Raw genomic sequence first — 11476 nt, 5'->3', positions numbered from 1 at the left:
AGAATCTCACACAGATGGTTGCGGGGTCCTACCAATGCACTGCCTACAATGAGGCTGGACAGGAAAGCTGCACTGTGCAGGTGAAAGTGCGGTGTGAGTATCAGAGGGCAGCAAACACTACAGCCATGGCAGGATTTCCCAGCAGTTCCTTTTCTGCTGATAGATAGATACCCCATGCCTGTGCAAGACTCTTGCCACACCTTTGAGTTAACTTTAGCACTTGCATAATCTGCAGCACCTCCTTGTTGCTCTCTAATTCATTTTATAAGTTTGTATAACATTCACTGATATAACCTGGGGTAGAATAAACACGGTTCAAGCACTCTGGGTCCTTAGAGGCTCTGCCTCTGTGAACAACTGCCTGACAAGGCACAGGGAATAAAACTGAATTGTGAACCTTGCAGCTTCTCTGGTGGTTGCATTTACAGTGTTAACAACTGTGCGGTAGATTCCTGTTAACTATAACATTTCTGCAGACTGTCTATCTTCCTGATTCCAAATGAAGCATCTATCCCAATTAAGAGAAGAATCTGTCAAAAAACTGCCTGCAAAGACTTACTCTGAAACAAAAAATATGCTGATTGAAAGTGACATTTGCCTCGTTTCCCTTAAATACATATTTGACGACTTCTGCATAAAGACCAGAGCTCTGAATATCACACCTGGCCACTACATCATCAAGAGGGGGGTGGGGTGTGTGCCTGCACCTTAAATTGATACTAGCTCAATTGTAGACACTTAGTTCGGTTGACGAGTAGCAGCGGTTTAATTTAAATCCATCATAACCGACTTTGCTAACCTGAAGCAGATGGGCTGAACTGAAAAAGGAGTCCACACAGCACCAGTTTTGCGGTATTTTAACTCAGTTATTTTAAAATCCCACTAAGCTGGCACAACTCTGTGTGTAGATAAGCCCTAAAGACACAAGTTTCAGCAAAGCCAAAATAAGTCACCCCTAAATTGAAAGAAATTGGGGTTTGCATTGGCTCAATTGAACCTTATCTAGAAAGGGAGGTGTTCGTTCTCACATTAACTTTTTTTATGAAAACGCCTTCTGTCCATACAGGTTTTATTTTGTTTTAAATCTAGTTCTTTTTTCTGAATAAAATAATCCACTGTGCAATTGGACGGAGTTCATTTTGGCCATATGGACATACCTGTTCATAAAAACGAAATTGTTTGCCTCTAACACTCCTCACGCTGCTTTGCTTTACAGAGGATTGACCTGTCCGTTTACCCACACGTCCCCTTCTGCTCTGGGGTCATGCTGATCAGGGGTCCTCTCCCTGTTTAAATGTTGGCCTGAATCATGGGCGCCCCAGTTTTTGTTCGGTGCTGTTGGAGTCACATGCCCTCCCCAATATGGTAGCAACCATGCTGTGCGAGGTTTAAAAATCAGTTTAAATGTATCCTGTGCTACCTCTGACTGCAGACAAGGCCGGAATAAATTGATTAAATAAACTGTGTTTTAACTTACTCCCATGAAATCCCATTGCCAATAATGAATGGAACCCGGGGAGGTCTTGACTATATGACTCCAGAGACAATCTACCAATCTGCATGTATTTACTTTCTGGTATAACAGATGCACAAAATATCGGGATGGTTGCTGGAGCAGTGACTGGGGGGCTGGTGGGATTGTGCCTGATTCTGCTGAGTGTGCGGCTGACTATGAAGAGGAAGGAAAAGAAGAGATATGAAGAAGAAGACACCCCAAATGAAATCAGGTAACTCCCTCTCATTAGCCTCTCCCTTTTCAGGCTCACACATACTGAGCATTATCCAAGCTGACGTGGTTTCTGCTGTCTATCAAGGAACAACCAACTCCCTCTTTGTAGATCCTGTGATAAAAAAGACTGTAAGGCTCCCAGAGCGACATGTCATTAATGAGATTCTTGATAACAAGGATGTTATTGCAGGGAAAATAAAATGGAGATATCCTCCAAATATAAGCATAATATACAATATTCACAAAGACATTAAATAGACTTTAATTAAAATCTGGTCTCTCTCTCCCCCCCCCAAACATGCATATGTGTGTACATACGCATGCAGACACCACCGTTCCCATCACTCTTGAGCCTGTATTTATCTCTTTACTGAACACAATTCCGGAAAATTCCCTTGGGTTTCTGAAATACTTTACTGATTTATTCTCAGTTTTGATTCCTGTCTGGGGTACGGTGGGACAGGCATGTTCTTGCACTCTTTCTGGCTGCATTTAACAACTGCACTTGTGAATTCATTTCAGGGCGAGGGAACTATTTTAGCATGAGAATGGGGAGTGAATCTCTGTCCTGGGCGGGTGTAGCAACAATGCTGACACAGTATTTGAACTTGCTTGTTCCATGAATATGATGGAAGCCCGTCAGCCCGCCCGCCCAGCCCAACAGGTCTTTCCCAGATGTAGCATGAGTCCTCCATAAGGAAGAGGAAATCTCTGGGAACATATTTCAGCAAGCCATGCCCTGGGAGAGAACCTTTTGCTTTCTTTTGGCCTTAATTCTGTTTAAGAAGGACTGCCTGGCCTCGCTTGACATCCTCTCATCTTTAAGCGGGAGTCTTTCTAATCCATTCAGCAGTGGTTCTCTGCCCAGTTATGGGTCAGGATGACTACTTAAGTGCCTTGTGTGCTGGAAATAAGCTGTTTGCTTTGCTAAGCCCTAGCCTGCTGACAGAGGTTCCCTGCCTGTCTCTCACCTGCTTTCTCAGCTTCAGTCTCTCACTACCCATTTCTCTTCCTCTTTTTGTTTCCGTCTCAGCTTCCTACATCATCTGTTCAGCCATCTCTCCTCACTCTGCCTCTCCTCCTTCCTTTTTTGTGCCTGATACTGCCCGCTTATACTAGTGGCATTTTACTTCTTAACTGGTCCCACTGGTTTCTGCTCCAGCGAACAAGTACTCATGCATTATGAGTTAGAAATATAGAATAAGACTGCTAATATCTGAACTCCTTTGCACTTGTGCTCTGCATGCCTCCCACAGATGTCAAAGCCCTATTCTGATTAAAATAAAGCCATGAGAGAAATGTGTTGTTAAACCTATTTTACAGAAAGTTTAGGTGAAGGTTGGAGAATTTAAGGTACTTGCTGCAAGGACACACAGGAAGTTAGATGCCAAGAAGAACTGAAACCAGGAGTCCTGGTACTGTGCTCAGACCACTAGACCTACTTGTCTGTCTTACACATAATTGAGAACCTTAATGAACATGTGTTGTTCCTAGTGGCAACTCAATTGGGTATAATCTGTGGGTGTTTCCATTCCAGTTTTGCTGTTTTAATCCCAACATCCCTTGCTTGATTGCAGAGAAGATGCGGAGGCCCCAAAAGCCCGTCTAGTCAAACCAGGCTCCTCTTCTTCTGGCTCCAGAAGCTCACGTTCAGGCTCTTCCTCGACAAGGTCAACAGCCAACAGTGCCTCTCGTAGCCAACGGACTTTGTCAACGGAGGCCACCCCTCAGATAGCTCCTCTGCGGTACAGCCAGGTGGATGGTGAAGGAAAGGAAATAGATCCAAAGAAAGTCGATCACGCAAGCCTGAAGAAAACAGGAGCCATCCCCATCATGGTGCCTGCTCAAAGCCGGGCCTTCCAGACTGTCTGACTGCTTGCCAGCTGTCCTGAGACACCTGCCATCCAGAACTACTGTACACATCACACGTCCTATATGAAGTGTTAGATTAGCTTATCATCTTGCAGGTCAGCTTATTTTTAATCACTCATGCCAGGAAGTTCTCACCTTTGACTGTCTACATATTCCTGCACTGAGTTTCCGATACAGTTTTTTAAAAAAGGAACTGAAATTGAGGGAAAGGGATTTTCTTTTTAAGATTAACTCTTTAAAAAAGGGAGTGTCCAGTCCCTAAAAATACAGCTGAAAAATCTGGAAGTGTAATGTTTTGGGGTCTGGAACCAAACCTCACTCTTTTTTTAAACAAAGGGATCAATAGAGAAAGAAACCATGTTATAGGCTAGGGGGCTGTCATGGGGCGTGGGGTGGAGAGGTCATTTGTACAGATTTTTTAAAGCCTGTAAATGAGCCATTGCCTTGTCATCTGAGGCACAGTCTCATAGTCTTCACTGAGAATGGTCCTCAGATCAGCTTCAAAGGGAATTTAACAACTGCTTCAGATTCTTTGCATTTGCCTTGGTGAAATGTTATAGGAAGCTGGGATGTGAACAAAAGGGAAAGTGACAACTTGAACTGTAATTAAAAATCAGCTTTAATGTAAAAGTCTGGACTAGCCTTTGTACTAAAGAAAGGTCCCTCTTTATTTGGTGAGAGAAATGCGTTAATTGCAAGAGAAAGCTTAGCACTGAATTAATAGAGTTATGATTGTGTTAAAGTAACAGATTCTGATCTTATTAGCACCAGCATACTCTGAAGAGTTGATACACTGATTTCTGTGGAACTACATTGGTACACAACTAGTTTACATTAGATCAGGATCAGAATCAGGCCCTGAATCCCAAATAAAGGAGGCCCCTGGAGCAGTCAGACTACGGATCTGATGGTGTGGGAGGGTGCACTTCTGAGTCCCAGGAGTGATAATGCACCACTGCCGGGGTGAGGGGGTGAGCAGTATTGATGAAACCTTTTCAAGAGTCTTAGGGCTGAAAGAACAAGGTGCTTGGATTGCCTTTTTCCTGTCAGAATAGAAGGCTGAGATGCATTAATAGAGACTTGTGTGAGGGAAGTGCACAACAAATTTAAAACTAAGAGAAGAACAACCTTTTGTACACAAGGCATCTCATGGTGGAAGGCGCTGTCACACACTGTTACAGAAGCTAAGGACTCGGTGGGGCTCCAAAAAGGATTAGACATTACAAGAAGCATAGAAATGTTATCGGTGATGACATGAGGTAGGATAAATCTTTCTAATGGATTTAAAGCTGCCTTCTTCAACCAAGTAGTGTGTGATGGGGGCTAGGGATAAACTCCCACAAGCAGATTATTCCATAATTGTGCAGCATGGTGTTCTTTGCACTTTCCTTTTGAAGTGCTTGATCTTGGCTGCTATTAGACACCAGATTTGGTACTAGATGGGCCACTGGTCTGAGCCGGTATGAAAGGTCCTACAATTTGTACTCCTATATTCAGGACTGAAATATTGTAACTGGTTTCTGTTCTTTCTCTCACCTGAGAAAGGGAGAGCTGTCCTCTGTTCCATGGAAAAAGTCCATATTGGAGACATCCTGGTACTGTACAGAGAACTGAACAAGTATGAATCTGTAACTTACTTTCACTTGAGGGATTATGCTTACCCTTTTTTGTAACTGAGGCCAGGTATTTCAGGTTCTTTGATGGAAACTTTAGAAAAGAATTGCTATTGCTTGTGATTTCCCCAGAAGTAGGAAGCCTTGATCAGATGCAAGACTCTGATTTTACTTTCATCAGGCAATGCTGTTTCAAAGACACTTGAGAGTGTCCAGGAGGAATTATACCTGTCCTGTATTCTTTGAGTACCTTCTCCTTTCTAATAGTTTTACTCCCTTCATCCTCGCATGCAAAAATGCTTACTTCCCTTATGCCAAATACAAAGTTTCCACCATCAGTATGGCAACAAACCACTATTGTTACATAAGGGAGTTCCAGATTTAATCATAGAAGTCTATTGGGAAAAGCTCTGATTGTAATACTTTTTGTCAAACTTCTGCTTCCCTGATACAGTGTATAGTGTTGAGAGGCAAGGGTTGGCCATTGTTTCTGTTTTTCTTTTGATCTTGTGCCATTGTTTTGACCACAAGGGAGTTTCTGATAGAGCTACCCCCGCATAAACCGGTGGGTGTAGTCATTGTCATCGGCTACTTTGGAAAAAGTAGCTGGTAAGTATTTGTGGTTCCCCACCCTGCATAGAGGGCCTTTCAAAGCATCTCTTAGGTGCCACAAGCCCTCAGGGTGCAGAGCATAAGCAGAACATCTCCTGCAGTGCACGGTTTTTATGCTGGCCTTCTCCACAAGGGTGAATTTTACCAAGCAGGTGTTTGCATGGTGTTAGGAGACTACCGTCTTACCCAGAGTATCTCCAACACATTCTCTAACATTTCTGAGATCCTTTATTTCAAGTAAATACTGGATCAGACTGCTCAGTAGAGAGCTTCATATATGTGTAACCAGTGGCCTACTACCAGAGAATGGAGGTAAAGGATTCATAGTTGAGTTGGCTGAGGTCTAGATACAAGATACTGTACATTCTTTTTGAGCCTTTACTTGATACTCTAGATCTGCCGGCCAAACTCGCCATTATGTAATTGAAACCAGCAAAAGGCTACGGTGCTGCTGTTCCAGCCAGGTACCAATGATCTTACAGGTTTAAAATGAAGTCAGCAATGAACTTCATTTAAAATGAAGCCAAAAAAGGGAAGAGCTAACTATTCGAAGGGAACACAGGGAAGTGATTATTTCAGCGGTGACTTATTTCATTTTCAAAGGGATGTTTTCTGAGCTCAACATGGAACAATCGAGAGTTTTAGGAGGGAAATAAGTTATGGCAAACCAAACTCTTTTGTAAAATATTGTATTTGAAGCATTTACTGTTATGCTGTATACCAGTTATTACTCTAGTGTAATTACATACACCCTTATGTAGCTTTCTTGATTCAGTGGTTAAACTGAGTTTACTTTTCTCTTCTATCTGCTATAAGTGGTGTACTTGTATTGTGTCTGAGCAACACAGAGGAAACCATATTTATTATAGATTCCTTTGAATCAACAATGTAATGGGATTGAGGGGTTTTTGTTTTGTTTTTTGTTGATTTTTTTAAAATAAAGATGCTGCAGGTAGGCAGACTGCAGTTCAGCTAAACTTGTAATAATGTTCGGTTTGCTAAGATTTTTTTTTGTACTATACACAGCGAGGCAAAGTTCCAAGCGAAAGCAGAAAAATATTGTCTGCAAACTAATAAGTATTCTGTGTTTACAGTGTTTTAAAACCTGAGGGAAACCACAATCTCTCTCTCCCAAAGGCCTTTCAGTCTAAATTAGATGCAAGACAAAATATAGTAGGTAAATATGAAATAAACTCCTGGCCTCATGGAAACCAATAGGAGTTTTTCTGGGGACGTGAGCAATGCAGCCTTTCACTTGCAGGTTTGGGTTAAGGTAGATATTGGGTATAGAGCACAAATGAAGTTCTCACAATAAAGAGAACCGGGTTCAACCTTACACCTGAGTTTATAAATATATAAACTAAAAGGTTTGCAAGATGACATTAAAACTGTTAAAAACTAACCTGATTACTATTACAGGGGTTCAGGCTTTTCTTTTTTCCCTGGATGTTTTATGCAAACGTTTCCCGTTGCAATGGGTATCAGCTCTTTTATCTACTTATTTATTTATTTATTTATTTTGCAGGTCACTGAGGACAACTTGCAGTACAGTTACACAATTGGAAGCAAAATACAATGCCAAGCCAGTTGTTTGATAGGTGTCAACTTTGCTCACCAGTACAGGAAAGAACTGACTCTGCCCTCAGAAAGACAGGTTCTCGCTGCCTCGATTCTGGGCCCCTCCTTGCTATGTTGGCACATTTATTTTTAATTTATTTCCTCTATGCAGATTATTTCCTAGCATACAGAGTAGGCCAAGGGAGTTTTAACATAAAGCAAGGCAACTACACAAAGGGTTTCTCATAAAATATGAGGAATCACCGAATTTAATTGAGGAGTAGAAATAAAATGATGTAAATGTACATGCTTTATTGTTAGACTGGGATCTTTTTCCAGGCAAGACCTACCTTTCACTATGTGTTTGTATGGTGCCTTGCTCAGTGGGGACCAGATCTCATTGGACAGGCAGAAGCTGATGGAATACAAATCATTAGGGAGAAGAATTGGAAAAATATTCTATTAAATTTCCCTATTCCTTCCCCAAGTTTGCTTTTAGTTCTGAAAGGCTGAGTTCACTAGGCCCTGGAGTAGGGACCAAGTTTGTTTGTAAAAAAAACCCCACTGCAGTCAGTCTTTGCACAGCAAAGATGTGGGAATATTAATTTCTACGACTGTACTGAACTCCTGTTTCTCTGAATTACTGTAAATTGGCCCCCTTTATCACAGGTACTGCCCTTACCTTCTGGCCTTGTGCAGTTCAGTGCTCCTCCCTGCACTGACTCATGTTTCTTTAGGTTGCCTTAAACTACCATTAGTCAGCTGTACAAAATACAGTGAATCATCTGACAGCCACTATTCCTTTAATTTGAGTATGCCAGTAGCTCTTGTTCTTAGGTCTTGCAGAAATTCTGCTAATGACAAACTAAAGCACAACAAAGACTCATTGCCAAGCTTCCCAAAACCTGCAAACCCTTACAAAATAATGCTGTAGACCAAATCCCCTGGTCCTTGTTCAGGATACAGTCTAGCATTGCATGGTGGGGTGGGCAGTTGCAGGACTGAGGGCCCGGAGGGCAATTCAGGGCTCAAGTCTGTGCTGGAAAGGGTGGAGTATTGCCACCCATCAGCATTGTGGAGGTGGCAAATGAGCCCTGGCCCCTTGCTGGATCCTGCCCCTTTCAGGCAGCTATTGGAAAAGGAAGATAGCAGTGCTAATATGAACACCCCACCCTCACCTCCGACAGTTTTATCACCCATGTGCAGGAGTGGGGAGTTTCTTTCAACCTTTCTGGGGCCTAGTATAACTATACAAAGATATACCAGGTTTTGGTCTGCTATTTTTTGCCCAGTCCGTACTCAGCCAGACTCCCAGTGCTTTCAATATGTGGATCTTTACCAAAAAAATTGTGAGCAGGCCTGCCCTTAGGTAGCTTATGACATCTGCCCCAACATGCAGCCTAAAGCAGTAGGACCTACCGCGGGGTTTGCATCTGCTCACCTTAAATCTAAAGTGCCTAGGGAAGCATGTTGTAAGTTAACAAATACAGTTTCCCACAAATACGCTATTTGCTATTTTTAAAACAGATTCTATTTCCTTTTCCTTCTGCTGCCAGAAGTCAATGTGACAGCACGAAGCGTGAGTGGCAGGTGGCGGTGCAGCTCTGTACACAGTTCCACTCAGACATGTACTGTAGTATGGAGACAAATTCACTGCTGTGCTTTAGTTTAGTCCAATGCACCGGCACTGTTACGAGCTAGAGAAGCTTATATAGGATTCGAGAGTATGATTGATGAGCTACCCCTGAGGCCAGCTTCTCCTCAAAGGAGAAAACACTGCATCACCCTGAAGCAACAGGATCAGTCTTCCTCTAACTGATGCATGGAATTAGGGGCCAGGGACACAGTGAAAGGTCTTCGGCTGCCAAAAGCTAAAATGAAGGCTGAGGGTGGAAGCACATTGCTAGGCAAGATCATTATGTATTTACCAAAGCTAATAGCTTAGCGAGTCTTTAAAAAGCATTAGATGCTGCAGTATAAATAAGAACGGCATCTGTAGTTGCTAGGATAAAAATTACAAGTGCTGTCAATCATTTTAGGGCATGGAGGGATCGCCAGCTGGTTTAGGAAGCAATTATCGTTCTCCCCTGTGGCATCGTGTTGGACTACGCTAGAGGTTTTCATGTTTTCATTTCAGTCATCTAGCATGGACCGCTGCTGGAGACGCAACACTGGAGCAGATGGGCCGGTGACGTGTTGTGTTACGGACAAGCCTATGGCACATGAGAGGTAGGCAGTGAAGGAGGAGCAGGCTTGCACCTTTCATCAGAGTATCCGGTACGGACCAGGTGTCTGAGCCGGGCTGCAGGACAGGTGCAATCCACCGTGCAGTTATGTTTCTTATGCGGCATAAAGGAGCGGACACGGGTTTTACTGATTCCTCCGTAGCTTGCAGCAGTGGGCGCCGCTAGACAAGAGAGCAGACAAAGCGAGTTGTTAATTTGGGTCGTCCTGTCTCATTAGAGCACCTTCCATTTATACAGGTCAAAGCACTTTACAAAGGTGAATGTTATTATCTCCGTTTTACAAGATAGGGGAAGGGCCCAGAGACTCCCGGGGACTTTCCCTGGGTCATCTGGTAGCTCAGTGGCAGGGCTGGGATCAGCCATCACGTCCCCCGGGCCCTGCCGCCCTTGCCCTCGGCCTCCCTTCTAGCGAGGCCTTACGAAGTGGCGTAAGAGCGATGCTGTAGCCGTGAGGATTCGGACATGATGCGAGAGGCGAGGGTTTCTTAGGGCGGTATCTCTTGTTGGACCAGCTGGAATTGAAATCAAGCTTCCCAATGCCGGCCGTTCTCCCTCCCTTCTCTGGCGATAGGCGGCGAGTAGGCACGCGGTGCCTGGCGTCCTGCGACGGGAGAGCGCCTTCGCCCTGAGAAATCCTCGCCACGCCTGTGGAGGGGGAAAGACGAGACAACTTTCCCCAGAAGCCCCTCAACGCCGCTCCCCGGCGGTTGGAGACTCCCGGGCGGGAGGCTCCGGTTGCAGACGGGGTCGGCCGCCAGCGCTGTTCAGGGAGGTTTCCACGACGTGAACGTGCCCGCGACAACGCGAATGTGCCTGCAACACAATGTGAACATGGCCAAAACACACTGCGAACGTGCCCGTGACATGTGAACGTGCCCGTGACACGTGAACGTGCCCGTGGCACAATGTGAATGTGCCCGTGACACGTGAACGTGCCCGTGACACAACGTGAATGTGCCCGTGACACGTGAACATGCCCAAAGCGCAAATGTGCCCGTGACACAACGTGAACATGCCCATGACACAATGTGAATGTGCCCGCGACACGCCGATGTGCCCATGACATGTATGTGCCCACAATGCAAATGTGCCCGCGACACGTGAACATGCCCGTGACACGTGAATGTGCCGACACGTGAACGTGCCCGCAACACAACGTGAATGTGCAGACATGTGAATGTGCCCGTGACACGACATGAACGCGCCGAGGCCCAGGCGAGCGCGCCTGTGACGCCAGGCCGCGGGGGGCAGACGTAGCTGGGCGGTGGATCAGGACGCGGGGCACTGTGGCAGGAGGGCAGTTCGTGGTGCATTTTAAATCCCACCAGACACGGGATTCAACACTGAATATTTATTTTAACATGGCCCTCTCGCTCCCCGCAGTGACTGGAGCGGTCCCCTCACCCCTGGAGGCGGCGGGCTGAGAGGGCTGCCGTTTGGGGGCGCGTGGCTGCCAACCTGCAGCCAGTTTCCCCTAGCCCCCCCCCCCCCGGGGGGGGCGGGGGGGGGGGGGGCCCCCCCATTTTTTTTCTCCCCCGCTCCTCCCCCCCCCCGCCATTCTAATATGCAAATAGCGTCGCAGCGCGCCGCTCCGATTGGCCACTCCTGCACTCGTTGCTCCGCCTCCCCCGCCCGCCCAGCGCTGTTCGGCCTCTCCCTCCGCTTCCGAATTCCCCCTATGGAAATGAGGAGGCGGGCCCGAACAGCGGATTGGTTCCCGCGCGCTGCCTTGGATCCACCCCTCACTTCCCTCGCGGGGGCTAGGAGCATGAAGGTTCGAGAACGCCGGCCGGCGGGCCCGCCCTCTTCCTGCTGCGTCACGGAGGGAGCGGCGTTCCGGCGGCGGG

General features: G+C 45.7%; 1 protein-coding gene across 1 annotated transcript in view; it reads left to right on the top strand.

Annotated features, from left to right (window-relative positions):
• CLMP (CXADR like membrane protein) overlaps positions 1–6801 on the top strand; it is a 65237-nt gene extending 58436 nt beyond the window's left edge. Inside the window, exons 5-7 of the mRNA XM_025200014.1 lie at positions 3–93; positions 1586–1727; positions 3307–6801. Of these exons, the coding sequence (XP_025055799.1) occupies positions 3–93; positions 1586–1727; positions 3307–3601 (528 nt within the window). The 3' untranslated portion in view covers positions 3602–6801. The remainder of the gene's footprint in view (positions 1–2; positions 94–1585; positions 1728–3306) is intronic.
• Positions 6802–11476: the final 4675 nt, after the last annotated feature.

The sequence above is a fragment of the Alligator sinensis genome, unplaced genomic scaffold (genome assembly GCF_000455745.1).
Source record: "Alligator sinensis unplaced genomic scaffold, ASM45574v1 scaffold278_1, whole genome shotgun sequence".
Lineage (NCBI taxonomy): Eukaryota > Metazoa > Chordata > Crocodylia > Alligatoridae > Alligator > Alligator sinensis.
This window is presented reverse-complemented; position numbering and strand designations above follow the sequence as displayed.